This window comes from Varroa destructor, unplaced genomic scaffold (assembly GCF_002443255.2).
Source record: "Varroa destructor unplaced genomic scaffold, Vdes_3.0 BEIS01000001.1, whole genome shotgun sequence".
NCBI classification, from domain to species: Eukaryota; Metazoa; Arthropoda; class Arachnida; order Mesostigmata; family Varroidae; genus Varroa; species Varroa destructor.
In genome coordinates, this window is record NW_019211454.1 from 47,296,402 (window position 1) to 47,320,841 (window position 24,440).

Genomic DNA, 24,440 nt, shown 5'->3' on the forward strand with positions numbered 1-24,440 from the left:
GCCAGCCACATTAGGATCTACGCGATGATAGCGACAAATCTCCAACCAGAACGGTCTCCAGTTTGCTTACTGACAAAGCCGCCAAGGGGTCCGACGGCGATTCCGTTAGCATAGCGCAAACCATATTCACCAATTCATATATTATAGTTACACTACGGGCACCAGGCACCAAGAAGCGAAAAGCGCTACTGGGGCACCAGGCGCTGAATATGAACCGATAGTCGGTGAAGATGATCATTGTTAAGTCCATGGAAAAACGACTGTACCAGAACAAAAAGAAGAAGCTGAACGGAGGAAACAATCAAATAGAGACCATGTGCATGTAAATAGCGGTGAATAAGACGATACTTTTTCGCTTGAAAGGGATGCTGACTAAGTCACCAAAAGCACACCATATGTAGCCGCCATCGATCTCTTCTAGGCATTTGGTGGAACATCCCAAAGGCATCATGACCAGCTGGCCTGATAATTTTCCATTACTAGCACACTCGTTGAAGCTATGATATGACTTACTAGAAGCCCGAAACTCGCATTCGGGTTCTAGCCACTTTCATTTCTTGACTTCGTTTTATATGCTTTGCGCTTGCTACAACTTTAATCATATTTTAGAACATTTGTCGAATCCAACGACGTCAGATTATTAATAGGCTTACAAGGTTTTAGCAATGTAGTTATCAGTGTACAGTAAGCAGCGTGACGAATATTTATTACATTATCATGTACAAGTAATGTTATTTTGATTTTCCTCTGACCTTAAACTCATGGACAACTCTCCGCCGGAAGTGTATCATTTAATTTTTCACGTCGGACCATTTCCAACGCCATTCTCGCCACCGTCCCTTCATTAAACAGGCTATTATCAAATTATTACAATCTATCTATTAGACGTGTCAAAGTTTCCCTTATATCTAGTAACAAACTTCTGAACGAAATTTAGAGACAATGAATGAATGAAGATTGACAATAACGACCAACTTATCCGAAATCGAGTGCACTACATGAACGCTTGTATCATTCAAATTATATTTATTAACCTGTGCGTGAGAGCATTTAGACAGAGATAAGAATTTTATTGGACAGAAAGTGGTCCCTATCATTACTCGAGGGAGCGTATAGCTTTAAATTATCGGTGTAGGGCTTGTGCCGCACCTCGGCTGGAGGAACATCGTTTATGTCGACAATAAAAATACAAAGTAGAAGAAAGAAAAAAAGCCAAAACAAGAACTTTAAAGTGCAACCGAGTACATGTTTCCCTAAAGCTGACATTGTCATGAGTCACCGGCCATCGAACGTTCGATTTGTCAGACAGCTTCTTACCTAGTTTATGGAGCGAAGTATCACCAAATAACAACATTTCGATCATAGCGAAGAGTCTCAGTTCTTCGAACTCATTTGGATGTATTCCTTTGGATTGTGCCCTTGCTAATTAAATAAGCTAATTACATAATTAAACTGATAGGTTTAGTAACAAAAACGTATCCACTAACGTCGGTATGGACATTTTTCGAGAGAGCGCGAGAGCGAGAGCGAGAGGGAGAGGGAGATGGGAGATGGGGGCGAGGGGGAGAGGGGGGGAGAGAGATGAATAATCGAACCGAATCCCGAAGTTGAAGTCCGAATAACTAACTAACTCAAGTTACGCTGTTCATTGAAATCACTGTGTAGAGTAATGCTCTGCGAAATTAAAAAACACACCGTCAAATATCGTATAGTCAACATAATATATTTTTATTTTGAAGTAATTTTGCGATATGTTCAAGTTAGGTCGTTGTATTTAAGTTGATTATGTATTATAATTGATTCACTTCCTTGCTCAACATCATCACCTAGATATATCGTCAGCTTCACTATGGTTTACTATTACGTGTTCGAGCAGTACAAAGGTTGTAGACATCCCTTAATAATCCGTTATCTATTTCTCACCTTTAAATCCTATTACAGGTAACAAAATACTTTTCCACCTTTTTTTTGGTCTCGTTCTCTGCCCGTTTTCCAGTCTATTATTCTATTGTCTTTCTTTAGAACAACTATGTCAATTACTGACCGTACGTTAAAACGCGACTTCTTATTTTTACCAAAATGGAACCATCATCCCCGTCACTCTACAACCGATCACTTTTCCATATGGTGCACCTTATTTCATTTTAATTAATGTTCTCTCCTCTTTTTTTTTCTGTATTTACAAACTACATCGATTCATCTCAGCTTATCTACTCTGCCCACAAAAACGTACTCTTTCGCTTTGAAATAGGCCATCGATTCCCTATGCCTTTTCGTCCATTTTTTAGAACTAAACACACGCACACACACGCTTACACACACACACACACACATACACACACGCCCACCACCTTCATTTGCAACATTAACTATAATGTCACAACAGTTGTATGGATGGTAACCCGTCTGAGAAATGCGGCGGATTAATGTGATTTTGTCCAAATACACCGACGACATGAGTCAGTCAGGTAAGTCCGAATTCGTCTATGACAGGTCATCGGTCGGCAATGGAGACGTCGCAAAACTATGGCTTCATTTGGCAATATATTTATAATGGGGTCCGTCGAATTTTATAAACTACGACTTCGATTCAATCAAAGATTGTATTTCTCGTCCTAGTTTGATATCAATGTCAATGTCAGTTGTACGCACATATTCGTTATCCTGTCTTATTTATCGCTTCCTCACGTTTGACGCGCCGTGCCTCCTTCGGGACGATGTTCGATGGATTGTTCCGGTTGATCCCCCACAGGTAAACCAGTTGGAAATATAAGTTATATTACCAGTTATTTTTGCTAGCCCATATCATCGTTGCATCAACAGTAAATTTTCAACTAGCAATACCGTTATTACTCAAATAACTAGTACCGTGCCATTTTAGTACTAGCTTAATCTTCCTGCCAGCGAACGAATCCAGGGACAGATTGCGTTGTTGCCAGCTCTTCTGTGCTGTTAATTAGAGTTCATCTCAAGTTAGATCAAATCTTAAATTAAGGTAGCTTAGAAACGGTGTGAGTTTCCGAATCCCCAACTTCTTCATCTACCAAAATTGATTTCGAACATATTCATCGCATTGAACGTGACGACTTTTTGTCGGGTCAATCGTCACTTTATATAAACATCAGTTTAGTATCTCCTTCTTGCCAAGGAAGTGATTTGTTTTATGCCGCTAGGGCCATTTTTACTTAATCATAAGTTAAATAAACGGTAAACGCCGATCCGAACCTGTATAAGACGATTGCAAAAGTATACTGTTTTTGTCAAGCTACACCATATATATATATATATATATTCCCCAAAGATACATTTGGTTCGGTTATCGATGAAGTATAATTTCTGAGCCAACTGAAGACTGATTAATTCGCTGATCATCGTTAAATAGACCAGAGCGAAGTATGAAAAACAGGGATCCTAAGCCAACAAGGTCAAGGGAAACAAGGAGAATGGAAGGAGGAGAACTACTTTTCTGTGCTTCGTCCTTAGAAAAAAACGCTTTCGGAGATGGCCGGCTCGCAAGAGTTATACCGATGAACGCGAAAAAAGAGCACCTCTTTTTCAAGCCTTTAGTTCACAGTAGCTTGCAGTGGTTCGCACCGGCTGGCTTTTGGTTGTGCCATAGGGTCGGGCCAGCTGGACGACTGTTTGGGGAAGGGGCCGACGTAGCTATTTTTGGATTGGGTTTTAGTCAGACCGTTTACCGTGTCGCCCGTCGATAACATTCGGCACCATCGAGTGCAGCAACGACTGACTACAAGGCGGCAGAGGCAGCAACAGCAACTGGATCAGCGACCTAGCTCCGCAGGCCGGCCAGCAGCGGACCATAGATATATTGGGGCGGAAGTGTATTATTGTACAGTGCAAGCTAAGCCCAACTAGGCGCAGCTCACGCGAAGCTGCGTCGTACAACTATGTCAATCTGTGGGAAAGGACAAAGACAAGCAGAAAAGGAAGCAGAACGAGAGCCAGCAAACGCTTCAACAAAGAACCAGCGCGTCGAAATAAGCTCAAAGTAGGCTAACAGCAGCGGACGCTATGAGAAGAAGCCATCACGGCGTTGATTTACTGCACGACGTCATTTAGTAGACTCTAACAAATACGTAAAAGTGTGCTGATTAACAACGTAGGCAAGTAGTAGGGGCACAATTGTAATCGACTTTCTCTACAAGTGCAGTATTGATATATTATTAGTTCGATCGACAAAACAGTAGAACAAAAAAGGGTGCCCTAAGAACCGCTTATGTTAGCGTAATAGTGTACCAATGTATTCACTCTCTCTCACACGCTCCCCTTTCTCGCTCTATGTAACTAATGATGTCTGCCTATCGTCATGTATCAAATCTCAATACGATGATCCATATTGATCGTTCACCTTCACATACAACCCGCACAATTATCAGCACTTGCTTATCCCATACAAACATACAGAACTACAGATACGCACGGATCATCTCTCAATACACATACGCACGAGCGCGAGACTTTAAACATTATCATTAATAATCGCTTAATAAGCATAGTTGTTTTTTGCTTCTGCTAGTATCAAAAATAGGAATTGTACTTTTTCGTCATTCTAATTTTACATGGTAATCGATGATAGAATGGGGCTGTTTGTTCCTTGATGAGGTGATCCTTCAATGCTGCGGTTGATCTAGTCTGAGCCAGCTAAATATTAACAGAAGCCACCCTTCACGCTATGTTTCGTACTGGTGAGCTTGGATAATTGTATTAACGTATGAATCACGTTCGGGCTCATATACACACAGCCTCGGCTTGCCGATCGGCGTCACTTTAGAATCGCACGTGATGACCGTTGTTGGTACTGATACTTTTATTCGTGGAAGTCGGGGAATCGCGTTAATGTTTGCTCGAATCGTATCGATCGCGGCAGTCGTTGTAGCACATAGTCTATTGCCGCAATAATGTCACCCGGCAGAAAAATATGCTCATTTGTGTGAATGTTTTGATTGGTCCTTTTCATCAGGCCTGTTCATATAGCTAGAAGTGAATGTTACGCGACCCCAATTTCTAGATGACACACGGCGGTTTACCGAACGGTTTGCGTAAATATGATCCGTCATGATTCAACACACGAGCCAGGCACATGAGAGAGGTGTCAAGTCAGATTGAACTGTACGCAGGTAGTAACTGTGCTTGTCGAAGGAATTTGTTTGACCTCTGCTTATTTTTTTTGTAGATTATTCGACAGCTGTGGCGCTTCCTTTGTTTCTGCTGTAGTTGTTAATAGTAGTAGCAGCAAATCTAGTAGTAATAGCAGTAGAAATGTTGAGTCAGTTAGTTCAGACCGAGGAGGAAGAAAAAGCCGGTGCTGAGGGTCGAGTAGTATTGAGAGACGCCGTCGACGACTTCCTCGACCCAGACAGTGACGACTCGTAAGTGGTCATGGCACACGACTCTTCAGAAGTGACGTCTTCAGTGGCTTGCAGTAGTCATTCCTTGCTATCCTTCGTAAACTCTTTCTGGGCCTCTTGGTGCTGCTCCAGAAGCTGCCTCGTGAAGCTATCGTACGAGACTGCGTCGAGGTTCTTCGATAACAAGCTGAGCAGGAACCAGTCACCGACGTCCCAAGTTTCGCTCAGCGATTTGAGAGCCTCGACTTGGGTCCCTCGCGCGCTCGTGGCCAGCACGTGGTAGCGCGCTTCTCTAATGAACACGATCACTGCACGGTAAATGATAGTCAGGCCTGACACGATAGCCAGCACGACGAACCAGAACCACATGAACACGTAGATCTTTTCGTTGATAATGTTAATAGGCAGGATGCACATCGCATCATGCTTCTGAACATCACCTGACGAACCATACATGTGGAACGTACACTTGGTCAGACGGGGGAACACCTTGACCATCGGATCAAAGCGGACGGCTGGGTCCCATTCGGTGAACTGAAACACCTTCGACCCGTACGTTGAGAACTCGCCACCGAGGAAGCTATCTACCAAGTAGATCTGGCCAACAACATTGATGAAGTTAAGGAACTCACATAGGAAGAAGTAGAACACGTACGTCTGATGGTGTCCGCGATTGTCCTTAAAATACTGGCACAGAATATGAATGCTCTTTTTGCGTTTATCGTCATTCAAGATCGGATTGTTCAAGTCCAGTATAAGATTTTCAACTCTGCGACCTTCAGCGGCTTTCCATAGATAGCGCGGTATGTAAAACAGACAAGCCTGAAAGAACAGCACGAAACATACCCACTGATAGTAGGCATGGTAAACTCGTTCCTCGCCAGGAGTGTACTTATCTACGCCCGGGTACGGTACTTGCACACCGACTTTCTTATGCCAAGCGCTTTTTATACTAAACGTTGAATGAATCCAACAGAAGCTATCAAGAACCTTTGTTGGCACCGCGTCCTTCGTGATGCAATCGATGGGGTCTCCGATGTACTGTCTCGACGTGACGAGAATCGAGAAGCCCATCAACAAAGCCACAGTCACTTTATAGTGCAGTCGAAACACATGGTTGTCGATGTTGACTTTATTGAGCTTGATAAAACCCTTCAGTCCGCTAAAAATCTTATCCATCCTACTGCCGATTCAACTCCAACTGCTCGCTAGGGCACCTTACCAAACGGTACTGGCCTAAAGTAGCAGTACTAGTAGCCTTTCGTAATGGCAAAACATGAAAGCAAAAAATGCTGATTTCACACAACGCCGATGTACAATTTAGACGACTTCACCTTACACTTCATTGGCTGCTCTTGCTTGCTCATGAGACACCATGCATGCATGCACGCACACATACACACACTCTTCGTTGTGCTGCTCGGTCAGATGTGGTCTGATCTGTTATGTGGGTTGGTATCGCCGCTCGCGCTGTCAAAAGCCCGCCACGAAACCGGGCGAGGGATAACACTCTAGCCGGCGCTGGACCAATAAACTGGCTGGGAACAAGTCAGCGTCGAGAGGAGGATCGGTTAGTGAGAGGGCGCTGGTGTCGAATATCCCCCCACCCAATATGGTGTGGTGGGGAGGAGAGCAGGGGCTATGGTGGGGTCGAACACTGAAATAGCTGTAGCGACAACGTTTTGTCGCATAGACTGTTGAGAAGCATCAGGGAACAGTGTTCCAGCGGTGTGAAAGACGGCAACAACAAGATCGAGTGTAGAAAGAAATTAGCAAAAGTCGGATTTTATTTGTTTATGATGGAGCTGGCTTTAACGAGCTTTCGATATGAACGCGCGTGTTTGGCCTTGCCAATCGGGCGCCTTACAGATAGCGTATCTATTGTGTACCAATGGCAATATTTTCAAATAGAAAAATGAGTAGCCAGAACCGGATGAATCGGTATAGTTTTTTGAAATACTTTTCGATTATACACATTGTACCGTTGATACATTGTAGAAAATCCAGTTTTCATGCCATTTTCAAACAACCATCAACTTCTAGCTAAACGTAACGGTTGGCTATGGATCAGCATACTTGGCGATCACTGATGAGTGCAGCTGCGGACGACGGGAGATTGTTGCGGGATCCAATTAGTGGGCTGAAACTCGTGCAGATGGTGAGCTCATTGAATTCGCCGAGCCAGAGTGTCGATACTACTTCTGTCGCGGACAGAAGGTGCCGCTCATCCTTGTAGATAGCCTATGGCTGGCTAGCCAGGCATCCTAGTGCCAAGCTGAGATGGGTCTAACGGTGTGGCGTCGCTGAACAATAACTAGCACAACAAGCCGGCCTAACTTTAGCAGGACCTCAAACGAAAGCGACTTAGCTAATGGCGACCAACTGTATATATTTCTCGTGGGGTAAAGACGGGCTTGCGGTCGTTGATAGTAAAATCGGATTGAGTTGGTCGCAACTCCAGCGAAATAGACCGGCAGAGCCGCAAACCTCCTCTTTAGACGCTGTCTTGAAATAGAAGAATACCAGTACGGATCACTGGTGTCGCTAGTGCAAATGCTGGGTTTTCTGGGTGACAATTTTTGCTGGGCTCGATAACCGCAAAAGGAATACAATTGTATTGTATCAGGTACAAAACCCCGATACGCAGGTAATGGGAAAGTTGGCCGTGCAGGTTGTCTTAAGTATAATGGCAACATACTTTGAACCGATTTCTTTAAACTCTGTCGAAGGTAAACGACCTTGACGATACTCGCCGTACAAGATCTGAATAAGATCATGACCTTACGCGACTTTGTGTTGACGCGAAAGTAGGATTTCGTCGCGCATTGTACATAAACCTGCAACCTATCAATTTTTGCCTGCTTCAGCAACCTTCAAATTAAAACCAGTTTTTTAAAGTCACATGCAATACAACGTACAAAAATCTAACATGAAAATGGCACATATTTAAAAAAAAAAACTATTTAAAAATTTAGCACTATTCAAAAAAAAGACTTTTAATAGCTTCTTATTAATCCATTTTAGCTTTTGTGTCTATAGTTCATACATCCAATTTAGCCCAAAAATGATTAATCACCCATTCTGTTACCTAGATTATTAGTTAGTCCTATTAGAGTAAATTTACAGCTGTAAGTACTAGCTTAATGTTTACCTAGGATATCCAGTTATAAGCCTACTATTGAGTCTTCCTACGTTAATATATACGCAATGCATATAGATGGCTTTGACACTAAAAGAACCAGGTTAAATTAGCTAGAGACTAATTTCGGGAAAGATTTGTGTTGATTTTTTCGCTTTTCTGCTCCCCATTTCTATGTAGAAAGGATCGGTAAGAAATCCCCAGGTACAGATTTTCTCATTAATTCAACTAGCAAGGTATCGGAAAACGTTACGAAGGTAAAATGTATAGGTTGCTCCTGTTATTTCGCTTTAACTAGAATTTACGTCGGTATTGAAGTGTAGACTTACTACTATCTATATGTGCTGGCGGTTCGGCTTGCCATGCATATGATTGCCCTTCTCTTACCCATTCTGAGGGGGATATCAAAAGGTTGCGGGCGCACCCCTTACATCGAATAAACGGGGATAGTGCGACATGTTTTCTGTCTTGACCAGATTTCATCGTTGTCATAATAGTTATTTGATACACGCTTTTATAACACTGGAAAACCGTATATAGTTCTACAGTGATTGCCTTAACTGTTAACCGTTTGAGCACAGCCCTTAACGTTCCCTACTGACACGTTTTGTTCGTTATTACTTCAGAGGGATTATCTTAGGCAAAATATCGCATGGCGCGTTGAACGCTGAAATAACATCTCGAATATATGTACGCACTTCATCGCTAGAGTTTTAGTCCTGCCGTGGACTAGGTGCGTGTTTTTCTGCGATAGGCATCCATGAATTTCATTTTCCCTCCCAAATTACGTCGAAAAATCAACCAAAGCAGACAAATAGATAAGTAGATGTGAAATTAACTACAGTACATCATTAGCTGCGTAGTAATTAGTCCACTAAGCACCAAGAGTATTTAGTGGTGCCCGGGCATCTATAGAGGGACTCGTATGACCTCACGTAAATTGCAATTCTTATAAATACATTAAATGGGCACAGGTAAAAAAGTCCCTTGTTTTGCTGGAAACGTAGCATGGATTGTGCCGTCGAAACAACTATATGCTCCAGTGTACTGAATGCCGACGGAACAAGTAGCCCCCCTTTTAGCCGAAGTTGCGACTGTTAGGTAGAATGGCAGCATGTGTTGTACCTAACAACGCCGATCAAAGGGCAATTATAACGGTTTCACTAGGAAATAGGTTTAAAAAATGTCTTGAAAAAGACTAACCCTGAAACTAGACCAAGAGAAGGATCATCCCTTGATCTCGTCTAATGAGGGTTTTATTACTTAATGCATGTATAACCCTGCCAGTTTTATAGCAAATAGTTCACAAAAAAATAGTAGCATATTGTATCAACGATCATTTTAGGCTGATCTGTAAAGCCTTAATTTAGCGGTACTTGAAGTCGATCGGCATCACATTAATAATTATAAAATAAACGTGAAATCAAGCGAACGAAGGTTATCGAGGATCGATTCATAAGAATGACATACTTCTCACTAACTTTCATGATTTCCGTCTGACAGTACATACTAAATAGTAGAATAGGATCCGGATCTGCCAAGTCAGGCGTCTGTATCGCAGACGAGTGCATCCAAGACAACAGCTCGCCATGTCTACGCAGATATGTACCTGTTTGAAAAACGGATGCTTTTTGACAGTGTAGATAAGCCAGGATTCGGTCACGAATATGCTGGAACTGTGATTTTTGCTGGCCCACTGTTCACCGCTCCGTTGTTACTATCAGCCACAGGTCAACGTTGATTATTTAGTCGCCACATACGTTAACCTAGCTGCTACCAGCCTAACCTGCGCAATAATCGCAGCGGATTTTTGCGCCACCGGAGCACATGTAAATAACTTTATTACAATGACGGTTATGCTTATTATGTTACTAGCCGTTGATTATAGCTATCTTTTGAACGGTATAATATTTATAGCAAGTATCTTACACGTTTTTTTTTACAATTGTAACTTTAAAAGCGACAATCGCGCCAGCTTAGAAACGCCGACAACCGCTCGATACGACGTTCGCCAGCCCAGTCAAAATGAGCAGGTGAAAGTGGTCAGATACTACCTTAGCTTACACTCTGTCAAGTTAGGATAAATATGTTTTTTTAATAGTTGTTATCCTATTCGCTCAGAGGCTGCTCTGCTAAATATTAGGCCTTGGTTTACGTAAAACAAGGGCACACCGAACTAACTACAATCGACTACGTTCATTGTTTATATATATGTAAGTGTTGCCGGAATGGCCCCGTGAGATCCAAAGGAAGAGACCGTCGATGCGTCGGCAGACGCGGCGTTAGTATCAGGAGTAACGTCTGGCCATTTTTCTGATTTAATCGCTGTGTGAGCTGCAGTCATTAAGAAGTTCATCCGGGCCCGGCGTTGTAATTCTTTTTTCGGCTATACCGAGCTGGGCCGTAACTAGCAGCTACGCGGACCTAAATAAAGTCGGGCTTCTGTGAAAGGGCTGGTTAGCTCCTGTCTACTGTTTTTCCTTACCAGGTTTTTGCCAAAGCGGTTTAGGATTTTTAGGTATTATAACTTTCCTGTGCAGCTGGTCTTGCGTCCGTGCCTTTTTTCGACATAACTACTATCGAGGATCGTGCTTATCGTAGATTTATCGGGTTTTTATAGCCCACAAAATATCGCTCTTGCCCTGTTAGCTCTTTCGAGAGAAGGATACTACCAATGAAGCCGTCTATTTTTCGGGGTTATTTGAGCGACATTTTGCCTGTGGCTACGTATTTCTGTGGGAATACAAGCAGATAGAGTTACAATATATACATATTTCGATTACTAAACTTCCATAACCATAAGCAAAAAAGGACGAATGACAAGGCTGCTACTAGGCTGGCCTCTTAACAGTATCTCATGTTAGCTTTAGTGACTTCAGATTAACAACGTAAAATAGCAATGGTCAGATTTAACACAGAAAAACACATGCTTGTGGATTTCTTAATTTTTACCTGCGTGATTAAATGAAGCCTATTTTTGTTGATGAATTCAATGTTCTTCGCGCCGGACTCGAAGTATGAGTAAATAGCATCAGCCGTGGCGCTCATATCAGTTACTGTAATATTCTAGACATAACGATAGCTTAACTAGCATGGATAGGTGAATATTTAATGCGGCACACTTAACGCAGCGTGCGCGTTTTCGCCTGGGTTTTTCGTCGCCTGGGACAAATTTCGACTGGGTTTTGTATGGACGAAAATAAAGCTGAATGTTCGTGGTCATTTATACTGGTATTGATATTTCATTGACAGGATTGACCTAGCGAGTTGTGGATCTTGCTGATCGATAATGCACCATGGTTTAGTCTTATATCATATGAGGGACTGATAGGTAGGTCAGCTTAGACAGAAGATTAATAATATTTTCTTATTTAGTCGACCACAATTCTGACCGTCAACTGCTAGCCACATAGTGTATAATATATTAAATTAATAAATGTAGTCGTCGTTCTTGGAAGAATCGAAAACGGTGACGTTAGAGTTACTGAATGGGGCAAAGGTCAGAATCAGGCAGATATGTGTCTAATGATGATTCAGAAAGCGCCATATACAAACAAGCTTTGAAAGTATTCCGTTTGAGTGCCACTGTACCTCATGAAATAGGCAGTACTCATTAGAACTATAAACACTCTCTGAAACTGCTTGCACACAAAAATAGACTTTCTGGATCTACGAGTCGTCGTTCGTATAAACAAGAGTGAGCATTATGTAAACCATGCTAAAGCTTGATTTTAAGAGAAAGATAGATTTCGTAGTCCGTGTAAATTTGGCCAGCATGGCACAGATTCATGACCAAGCTGCTAGTTTAAAATTAAGCCATAAGCTACAAAAAAGAAGTAGTTATACATTTGGTGAAACTTTAACAAACCTAAGTGCCAATCTCGAGAGTAGCACGAACCAATAGCATAACGACTGTTTGTGTTTAAGGCTGTGCTAGCTTCTGAATAAAGATGCAAATCCTTCCTATCCATGACCTGAAGAGACAAGTCATACTGTTTAGGTGCTCTTGAACTGGAGCTAGCCTTTTAATACGTTTATTGCCTTGTATAGTTAACCAAGGACTTCCCTGTGTTCAATGCTAACGACATGGCTATACGAGTCTACAAAAACAAAAAACAACTCCGTGTTTTATCGTTTTATGACTTAAAAAAAAAACACGCTGAATTGTTAATTGTTCTAGGAGTACTAAGTTACCTCAATCACAGCGAAGAACACAGGTGTTGCATCTCTTTGTAGAAATCTTGAGGTGTTTTGAAGGTTCCTAATAAGATGCTTCAGCGTCCAGTATAGACTTCTTTTAGGTGAAAACCTTCTACACCATGCGCAGAAAGATACCATTTTAGTGTCGATCGGATACTCGAATGCTGTACTTTGTTTCCATAATTGAACGGTTTATGGTAAAAACATGCCACGATGCAAGCCAGCTATGTACCCAAGGATTTGTTTAATAGACGGGCATTTGGTAGAGTCCATTTTAACTTAAATAGTTACCTGAACAAACAGCACTGCCCCACTGCCTCAGAAAACTGATGGCTGGCTATGGAATCTACTATGGAGTGACTATAAGTTTTTACAAGTTAGAAACATAATATACTGAGTTTTGCATATTAGAGGCTTGCTGTGCTCGGTTCCTAATACGCTTTGGTCCTGATTAAGCTTTCCTTCATTAGCTTATGCCCAAAAACAGCCCTTATGCAGTCTTCAGATAGCAATTGTTGTGCTAGTATACAGTTTCCTTAATGATCTAGCAGTAACATATCTCGTAGGAAAACGTGAAGTGGTCTAGATTCGAAACCGGGAGTGACCACATGGTTTGTTTCGTGTTGTGGTTAACTGTTTGACGACACTAGTATCTGACGTACAACTACGAATATCTACTATGAAGATTGTCAACATACCTTACTAGGTAATTGCAGCTTGAAAAATATCAATGAGACCCATTTAACGTCCTGATCGTACTAAAATAGCATTTAATATTTCTTCTAATTCAAAGGTTTGCCTATACATACAGACTTGTTCACATCGTGGGATTTAGCTGTTGCAATGTGCAGCAGAGCTAGCAAATATGTTGCACACATGAGCTGGAGGGAAGTGTCCAAATGTCGGTTGCAGCCTCGTAAAGATTATGTGCACTGTACTCTTCGTTCCTTCATATAGATGTGTGCAGACTTATGAATGTATACACGAGGAAAGAGGCTTAAACAGACGCCGTTTCGACGAGACCTCGCCGTTGTCGTATCAGGAGCTGCCGCTGCGGCTGTGCTACTACTGCTGTTGTTTTTGTTGATTGGCGCGTCTCCGACGCGTGGCTAGAGGCCCAGACGGGTCGCTTTAGTCCGGGGGAGGCTTGGGGTGCGATGAGACCAGATGGGTCTGGTCCGTTGGGTGGCCTCAATATATCCTTATCCATAAGAAGTCGACGACAACTGCTGCTGTTAGAAACAACAGTACTACTAGACAATACTCTGGATAATGAGTGCATTGGAAAACTCACATACTCGGTAAACTGTCAATATGTGGATCTAGTAGGAGTCCAGTGCTACAGTGAGAAACGCGTAGGCATCGCTACGGCTCATTGCTATTGCGCCTGTGTAGAGAGGGGGAATCCATTCTATTGTCTTGTTCTCTGACAATTTCTGGCGATAGCATCTCCACCAGTGGCTACGGAGTGTAGATTTGGCGAACAAGCCGGAATATTTATTCAGGAGGAAACTTAAAATGCCGGTTTCGTACAAGGTTCTGTCGTTCTGTATATATACTGAGCATATTGGTTGTGCTAATTCTTTCTTTTATCTATCTATTAACCGTTTCTTTCGTCATATCCGGAAATTCTGTTGTTGCTATAATGGTGTCGTACAATGGTGTGATATAATTTGTCAAACTTTAATGCAACACGCATAAATGACCTATGCTGAAACGTAATAGGGCGGACGTCAGTCATAAAAGTCAAACATTTAGTTACCATTTAAAGTTTATTGAAATCCAACATCGTGGTTTCACAGTTTTCGTAAAAGGGTGTGAAATGAAAACTGTGAAATAAGCAAAAAAAAAAAAAAAAAAAAAACCCTGGATTTGAATCACAGCGATTACTAAACTTTACGCCATTTTCACTTTATTAGTTTTATTTTACTTGCTTTGGAAATAATGACATTGTCAAGGCAACAGCTGTACCCATTGAACGACAATGACGATCACTAATCGCATTAGTGGAACTATTGTTGTTTGAGTTTGCCAACAAATTCAGTCGCTAGGCAAAACTGAGACGGTTTTCGTCCTTCCGCAGAGGGTGATTCCAAGCTCAATTATATATAGTATGTAGATCGACCTTCTGATCTGAGAATTCAGAATGCGGACGGTGACCGCATTCTGAGCACGCAAACTGTACATTAAGTGAAATCTGGTCACAGGAAAAGCTATCGATTTAGTGATATTTGTACTAATATGAATGAGATTCGAGCAAAATCGATGAATATACGTAGAGTAGCCGACACTACAGCTGGTACTAGCCATCGACTGTTAATGGACAACAAATCCGTACGAGACTGTATTACGCATATCGCGATAATATAATAAGAATAACATTAATCAAATATTACGTTTCAGGAAAAAAAAAACCGGTGTTTACTGAAAGAATCCATTCCGCAAAAAAATACACAAAAAGTAATCCTCGCATGATCTTTGTTCTTCAATTATCAGCCATATATAGTCATGTCGTATTCTTGAGGTTTTCATCATGTTGTTTCCATTAGATTTGATGATTTAGTAATTAAATCATGCCAATATGGCCCTGGCTGAAGCAAGTTTTAATAGAACTTAAAGATCACATATATAAACATCTGGATCACGACTTGTTTCTAAACATTACGGACCTAAGACCTGTTAATCATCTTATAGATATAAACCCAATGAGAGCTTATACGCCGTTAACATAGGCTCAATCTGCTAGTTTAACAAATGAATTTGGTTAAATCTTGTTTAGCGTGTTTATTGTAGTCGATCAGTGACTGCATCATTTTTATATATGGAGACCGGGCCACGAGCAATATCTATATGGACAAGAGACAAGAAAACTGTCTTCGGTTTTTTTTATAAGACCAAAGAAAAAGGCCGCCTGGATTCGATCAGTCCTTAACCTTCTTGGGAATGTGTTTCTTCTATAATACTTCTCAACCGTCTAAACGGATCTAGTTTCGCGTAGGTACCCGGTTACTTCATAACCAAGCTGCCAGTTAGGGCAGCATACTTGCTTCTTTTACATATCGTTTAAGACTCACAGTATTGGACTCAAAATGTAAATGGCATGAATAGGCGAGATTCTGTACAATTAAATTTCAAAAAGACCGCGCGTGGATGATTTTAAAAAGCCATTTCTTTGCTAAAAGACATCGGCAAGTTTTTCGCGTTATTTGGCTTGCTTCAAGAGAATGATTTTTATCTGAAAAGAAGACGATATATTTACGCAGAGGTAGGGTAAAAGCGCCAATTTTAGGTGAAACTGCAGAAGAAAGTTCAAACAATAAACAAGATTTATAGGAATACACTAGCCTTATATTTTTAGAAAATGAAGAATGGGCCACGAGAGTGATCATGTGACCGCGTCGGACCGTAATTGGGAATCCCAGCCGGATCTTTGAAGCTGCAGAAGACTCTTTTCAACAAGCATGGATAATTCACGAGCTCTTAGGCAAATGATCAATGTAGGCGTTAGTTTTAAAAGAATACAATCTCAAAGCTGTGGTAAAATGAAATTTGCTAGAGTATATTAATTTCGAGTAACGAAGCGATCGCAGGGTCAAATACTATAAAGTGCTATATTAATTGAAAACTATTCTCAATTAAAAGGAGCCAAAATGGATGAATAAATAAGAAGTGCTTTTTTGTTGGCCCTATTGGGTGCCCGCCTTGGCAGTGAAAGGATGCCCCTAAATATTTGTTTTTATCATAGACATCTACTATTGGTTGCTCATTTCCTTATATAGCCGGAAAGAGTAGCATCTCGCTACTTGTATCAAATCGAGGAACTTTGCTTCGTGAGAAAAAATGTTGGAATCCGAAAAGGAAAGTCGTCTTTTTTTACTCCAGTGCCGATTCCTTCTCTCTCTTATTGAAGTGCCATAATGTGCTGCTGATGTAATAATCTTTGATTTTTAATTGTATTTACGGAAGTGGAACTTGGTGGAACTTACTGTGCGTGACTTCTGTAGCATATTATTATTATTATAAGTTTGAATACTGTTGAAATTTTCAGAGTCACTTGTTAGAAAAGAAAAACATGATGCATAATTAGTATTTGTCGAATGCTTTGTTTAGGAAAGGTGTATTTTGTTACGACGTCAGTCCTCTCTCAGTTGTCATGCTACACCTTCTATATTGGGCAGTTTAATAAAAGTCTCTTGTCAGCTTTGTCACAAATCGAAAGCGATATATCCGCACAATATATATATATATATATATATATATATATATATATATTGTGGAGAGAGAAAGCGTGAGATAAATGAGCAGCCTTAAAGTTCTCCTTCTGAAACACTTATGCTCGTGTTTATAAAGTGATTTGCTTAAATAGAGAATAAAACGATATAGAAACCGGATCTAGTAGCCATACGCAGGATTTCCCCTTCTTGATTTATCAGTGTAGTCAGAAAATTCTTTAAAGGATCAGGAAATACACGTTCCATATACTAGCCTTGATCATACATCTGTCAAGAATTTTCAATAGTGTCTTCGACTAATAAACTTACTCGTAAAGTTCTACATACAATAAATGATGAGCTTTTAAATAGAAATTAAACGGACCAGCTCGGCCGTCAACACTGTAGAACTCAGTTTCTGAAAACTGTAGCCAATATTACGGCCGTTACATTTGTGTTAATAGGTGTGCTTGAATAAGGCCACACCTGGCCCTATCCTGATCATGGGATAATCATTTTTATCCGATTACACCATAAAAACTTTATGCTCTTGTTAAGAAAATCAACATACTATAATAATCGTCACAATCGTTCGTATATAAAGCTTTGGTTTTAGACAAAGGTGAAACTGACTTGAATTGAAATTAGAAGACGCAATGAAAAGTGGCCTGTCGACGGAAGGGCCCTATAAAAGCTCTTCATTCATGGCGTTGACAATAAGGCTACACACTTTTTATGGAAGCAATTTTTTTTTTTGGCTGCTTTTGATTGCATATTACCTCTTACATTTCCACGGTACATTTTCAATTCAGTGTTTAATATCGATACCCCAATACCGCCGTCTCAGATCAGAGATTCGGGACTAGTCAGGCTATGCATTAGCATGGGGCGGTACTTACGATTGCTCGAGATAAGCTGACATACTGATACTTACTTTTAATTATAACTTGACCCCTTGCCTCCTACCTGTTAGCTTTGTTTTCTACTGAATTAGTAAGCACATTGAGGCGTACTAACTTAAATTCGTAATAAATCAATTGATAACATACGCTAGAGCTAAATGAATGGCTATCGATTTCCACACAAACAATTCGTCAAACTGAGTTCACTCGAAACGGAGACAAATGACTTGAAACCCTTACTCAAACACACAAATCAGGGTCCATTGTGAATCATGCGGGGCTACTTCGTGAAGAAAACAAGATACGCTGTTACCTTGCTCAGCTCCATATATTTGAAACCACCCGAAACCCTATCTAGCTATTGGCTATTAATGCCAAGTCAAAAAACCAAGCGAACAGGTGGATGAAACGTATATATACATGGAAGGATATTTCACGATTATAGTTGTAAATATGTTTCTACGCAATAAATTTGTTTCCAGAACAAAAAACCTGTCTAACTTCACCTTTTGCTGAAATTGAGTACAATTTCCTTTAAATAGCTGAGTAGCCTTATCAATTGTTAAACGTGGTTGTTTTCTAAGTGTTGACTCTATCATTGCCAATGTTTGACAATGGAATATCGCTGAGCCCGTATCCGGCACTCATAAAAGCAGTCTCGCTGTTTCCGTCATGAGGTTCTGTCCAACAGAAGGCAGAAATAATCACTTCCCTGCTTTGATTACAAAATGATCTGTTGTAATGTTGGCCGTTCGACAAAGATCTCCTGTTATGGAGGAGTCGCTAAGAAGATTTGCGCGTACAAAGAAGGCTGTCGAATGTTGTAAAAGATGCTTTAGATAACACCAATACCGATTAGCGCGGAAAATAGAGCGCCTGGAAAAGGTAAAGGTGTTTGCTAAGTATACAATGCGCGACAAAAGTGTCCTGTTTACTTCACCGAGCGATTGAAACGCGTTGTTAATAAAAAAGTACAACAAAAACCTGTAGTTTTACCGTTAATCAGGTACATTATTCGTGCTGCTACAACTGTTCTTCGCCTCTCAAAAACTACGGCAGTATAAAACATGATTCCATTAGTAAGCACAACGCAAACAATAAACAATAAGTAGGCTTTTTCACTTTTAAAATTAATGGCTTGTTTTCCAAAAGGTGTTAAACTACGATGCTCAGTTCAATTTGAAGACGTTTTAACTACCTAAAAGATTGAAGGAATTCAGTGTCTTGTAGTATCGGAAAAAATGGTGTCTGTTTCATTGCTATCTCTTCGAAATATTAGCTGAGTACGCATTAAGAAAAGCCCTATTTTAAAACGATTAACTTACATTTCGATAGAAATTGACAGACATGTAAAACGTAGACAAACCATTTCGTTTGTAACTTGTTCTTTCACCAAAACCGATATTGGAAAGTGATGTATAGCTGCTACCTGTCTTTTCTTTCATCGCATGCCAATTTGCTTAAAATCTGCCGAGCTTCTTGAGTCTGTATGCGGAATCCAGCCCCCAAAAATATGCTGTTTTGATTACTACAGAACATGATTGGAATAAGAAGAGGCTACATTATGGCAGCACCTTCTCTCGAGTAATTGTGAGCAGAAAAGAGAAGGTAGCGTATGCATAAATTCACTTGCATTTTACTATAATAACTTTATAATAACTTATATGCCCGGTGCACCTTATCAGATTAATCAGAAATGCTTACGCAACTCCAATAGCGCAATAAGAAAAAGTCAGTGCTCACTAGGACTTATACCCTGATAAGCATTGATCCCATGTGTAGGTATATATATATAAGAAATATCAATATCATACCTCACTGAGATGCGGTCAAAGAAAAGTGCCAATCTGGTATTTTTTAAAATCGGTTTTTAAACCGGAAATAGTTTTATAATTCAAACAGACGTTTCTGCAAATGCCGTCATTAACCATTTAGCAGTTACCTTTCACGCTAATAACTTAGACAGGTAGCACCTCTAGACAGCTCATGAATTACTAATTGTTTACCCAGTTGAGTTTTTACATGGCATGACTTTTTCACTATTAAACAATGAGCTAAATATCATATAAGATAAGGCTATAAGAAAATACACGAGTGGAGTGTTGTCATGTTGTCACCCTGAACTTTGAAAATATTGTGCCGTTGGTTTTTGTAGTAAATGTAGTAATTTCGATTAATATACAAAAAAAAATATTCGTTTGTGACTGCCACCCTCGCCTTTTGGCTGAAGAATATATTTTCATGTATATTATTTTGTATTGCTACAGCTGCAGAATCGTATGAAATTGTATGTAGTTGCACCATGGACAGATGACGTACATGCCAATCAGGGGACTGTATTGTGCGAGTTAGGAGTTTAATTAATGGGAATCAAGCACACCGGTAAGAAACAACTGTTCTTGTTATTCCATTTTCTTTTGTCTTAATTATAAAATTATATTTTAGTTTACATAAACGTTGATTGGAGCATCGTGCAACAGATAGGCTTAAATTAAGCATCGACAGCTAAGAGGCCATATGAGTCAAACGCTCGTAAGTCGCGTCATCGCCGCCGCCCAATAATTTCCTCGAAGGCGTAGAACTAGAAGAAATGAATATCTATAAACAATTGTCATCATTATACATCCAGGTATGCTTTTTTTGAAGATCCTTCACTTGGACAGAGAACAAAAAGCACATTCACAAGTTACCCAGCTGATAGGAATAACAGTACCTTCTCTCTAATCATTCATGTTTTAACTAGAGTTAACCTAATACCGCCCTGGTTACCCTAATGCATCGTGTACCGCTTCATCTTCTCCGCATACACTGTTCATGCTACATACTAGCTTGTCTATCGTTGAATTTTAGGACATTTCTCTATAAACTGTTTTTTAGGTTGAAATCTGAAAATCCTTTTTAATGCACTCATTAGCTGTGGAAGCGTTTCCTCTATATTTATTCTATGATTCGATGGATTAGCAGCCATTAACGACTAGGCAAACCTGTATTATGTCAAACAATACAGAAAAAATGGAAGACATACACTAACTCTTTTTTTTGTTGTATTTTGTTTGCCGGAAATATATGGTAAAATTTACTTGGTGGTTTAAACTTAAAATTACTGAAGTTACTTTTTTTTCTAATAAACTGGTAACATGGTCGGTAATCCTCTCTACTCCGTGTTGGTGGTGCAAGGAAATAGTTACCGAGATAATCTTGTAGGTATCCGCGGTACTTTTAGCACAGATGCTGCCTGGGTCTTTGCAAGCACCACCATTTAGGGTCTATGAGTTAAAAAAAAAGCGTATGCCTTAGAACGGTCCGGCGAATGATGTGGAAAGTATAACATTACGAATGTGATAATAAGGATGAAAGTAAACGCCTATCTCTGATGAGGAAGCGGCAGTAAGTGACATCTCTAACTGGGAGGCCTAGCTTGCATGTTTTGGTGGAGAGCTTACTTAAGATCTCACGCAAACCCTTACGCAGCTCGCAGGCCCTGCCAAAGGTAAAGCTTCATCGCACATTTGTGTCCTTTTCGCTGCGGATCTAGAAGATACGACGCACCACATCTTAGCACCCTGTGCAGCGCTTATTCGCGCTGGAGAGAGACACGTGACAGAACTAATGATATTGTCTCTAGGCATCGGCATAATGGGGTTCACATCCTTCATCATCCTGTGGCGAGAGTGCTGGGGGAAAGAAACTTTCTGGAATAGAAAATCTCGACAGAAAACGATTAATGTAGTTACGGCTGAGCAACATGGCAGATGATGATTTAACCGCCTCAAAGAACGCATGGGAGGGTTATACTCCTGTGCAGGAAGCTAATCCGTCTGAAGAACCTGGCTAAAATTACCTTGGCCTATCAGCCTGTACTCCTACTGTTGAATGAATATTTGGACTGGTTCGAAATACACCATGAGAGAGGATTAGCAACTATTTAGTAATGGTCTCGGCAGAAATAAGCCCCACCCCAGTGGAACTGAGTTTTACGCTCAGCTCACGTAAGATCGACATTATGCCCTGACGGTGCTGACAGTACGGAACCTGTGTTATTCAAATTCCCTATAGCAAAATAATGTACTTAGGGTCCTTGAATCGCCAGATCCAAGACCCTAGTTGGGATGCATTACATCTTCACACATCTCTGGAATTACCAAAAACAGGTCGTCGTGCAGTTAAGTCTGCCACTAGAATCAAATTTCTTTTCCTGATCTCTTCAACATTGCCTATCGCGGTAATGCTACCGCAAAAAATCATATTTCCAGCTACCTCTATTACTTGGTAATCAGGGTTTTTCTCAAATAGCTTAGAATCAATGTAGAAGAAAAAAGAAAGAGAAAGAACAACCGTGCATTTATTCATATATAATAAAACCAAGCTTCTAGCTGATGGAGCACTCTTACCAAACGTATGCCATATAATAGATAGATAAAGTCGAATGAAATCTAATGTGAGCACCGAATACTATAATTTTGATCTTTATTCTTGCACACTAATAAACAGGTAGCTTCGAAATATCACATAAGACACATACATACACCATATAAATGGCAATAAAAAAGATTACAGAATTGAGTCTTTTGCCACTGCTATAAAGGACTAATTCCTGAATATGGGCATCTCTGTTTTCCGTGCCGTTATTGTATCGAGTGCCAATGCCCACAACAACGTCAAAGTCTTCAAGCTTATTAAACATACGTGATAAGCTACAGATTGTATCGTCTTAGTCTTTTACATATGGATTGATATTGTTCGCTGCCCTTATCTAGACAGACGTACACAAGGTAACATTCAAAGCTGAGAAACGTTTTGAGTACCTTTTAGGAAGCCAGGTAGATCAAGCTTGCCGGCGAATATATGGTAAGCGTCTGCGTCAAAGTTATTAGCTAATAAGTTTTAGAAATCTATAATCTTGGTCAACCAGACCCAGAACAGCGACCCTGTAATAGATGATAAACGCTAAAATGAATACTAAGATCAGAAGGCCAAATATGACCCACTGTCTCTTGTGTAGTTGTGAATCTCTGTATGAGTCTGTACTTGGCATAATTCTAACAGACACAGAACCTATTTAGATTCTGTTTAGCGCTTGATAAATTGCCACTGCCGTTAGCTGAAATCAACGAAATGATGAGTAGGCTTTATTCTTTATGGGTGGATGAAAAGTTTCAAACTGAAAATTAGAAAAAAATTAAATTATTAATTTATAAAAAAGTGAAAATGTATCCTTATGCACTTACTACTGTCGTCCTAACTTTTACTGTAAAATACCTATTTTACAGAAAAATTGCTGGAAGGTATTTTCAGCACAGACTTTTCAGTACAGACGGGTGTTCGCGTTGCTTAACAAACGTTGCTCAGATGGCAATGTAATTCACTCAATGTCAGGTATACAAGGTAAACGAATGAGAGTTGCCGATAGCGCATAACCTTGGGGATACTACCAATAGACATTTACGACTTACAGCAAGAAAAACCATGCGCTAAATACCGAGCTATAACAGAAATCAACAAAGACAATATATATACTCAATCGAATTAATTAACTTAGAACATGTTATGTTGATGGTACAACGGTGCTTGTTTGTCAGCACAAGGTAACGGACGCTTACGTGACATATCACAACTATCTTGTAAACGAATGTAATGTCTGATACGATAGGCAATGCCAGGAACCGGAACGACATAGATACTTACGTCGTCGCGCGGCCAACGTCGATAGACAAAGCGTACAATACGGTATGCTTAGAAATATAATTGCACAAGCCAGATTTACAATTAGTTGATCGGGAAAGTATTTTGACTATCAGATTAATCCGTTCGGATTTTTTTTCTCCTAATGACCACAAGTTTCCAGAAATTATTCTTAATTCGTTTCTAGCCAAGAACGTTCACGATATTTAAGAGTACACAAAAGCCAAATTAGTACAGGCGGAAGTAACTGTTTTGATTAACGAAGTATTTGCCGAGAATGTCTTTTTGGTGGTTTTCTCACACAATTAGAGCACAGCGATCCCTAATTTTTTGGCCGCACCCCACCTTTTAAGCAAAGTAGAGCAGATCGCTTTAAAGACCTTCAACCCAGCCATTAGTAATAGATGGTTAGACCATCGTTCATGTTTTGGGACGAACAGGCTTCTCAGTAAGCAGCTCGTGAAGTTTCACAGAAGACAACGTACAAAAAAAGGTCCAGGTATGACTCTGTACGCAGATAGAAGTACCTTGAGTATATTGCAGCGCTGTCTCCTTGTGCAAGCCGAACACTATTTGATAGGTTTTTGATGCCACGCACAAGGAGATCAGGCAAAGAGAATAGGCACAGATGACTTTTGAGGTGCATAAACGGTCAAATTAAGCGTTATATATGCGTCAACGTGACAGTAACTGAAATGTTGTTAGTTGGAATTAGCTGAAGCGCAAGTATGACGGACAGATTAACTTCGTCGTAAAAGAGTAGGCTTTCAGGCCTGGGACCTTCACTAAACTTGCACCCTTGGCCGACGTAACCCTTCAAACTAAACCCGCTGTATCTATTCGCTCTTTTCAAGGATAATGTTCTATGCCATAGAAATCCAGTATAGTAGGGGGTCGTACTGTTTGTATGATGGTACTTCTCTTATATTCAACACGT

At 40.4% G+C, this 24,440-nt stretch overlaps 2 protein-coding genes across 4 annotated transcripts in view; both read right to left on the bottom strand.

The window, feature by feature from the left end:
* LOC111246944 (uncharacterized) overlaps positions 1-24,440 on the bottom strand; it is an 85,179-nt gene that overhangs the window by 36,340 nt on the left and 24,399 nt on the right. The gene's annotated exons all lie outside the window — the stretch shown is intronic.
* On the bottom strand, positions 1,703-6,887 carry LOC111246976 (innexin inx2-like). Its single transcript, XM_022797461.2, has one exon. It carries the CDS (start codon positions 6,546-6,548, stop codon positions 5,448-5,450), a length of 1,101 nt encoding a protein of 366 aa, XP_022653196.1. The 5' UTR covers positions 6,549-6,887; the 3' UTR covers positions 1,703-5,447.

Bases quoted from the DNA above. Each gene is read 5' to 3' on its own strand.
- LOC111246976 (XM_022797461.2), bottom strand. From the start codon at position 6,548: ATGGATAAGATTTTTAGCGGACTGAAGGGTTTTATCAAGCTCAATAAA.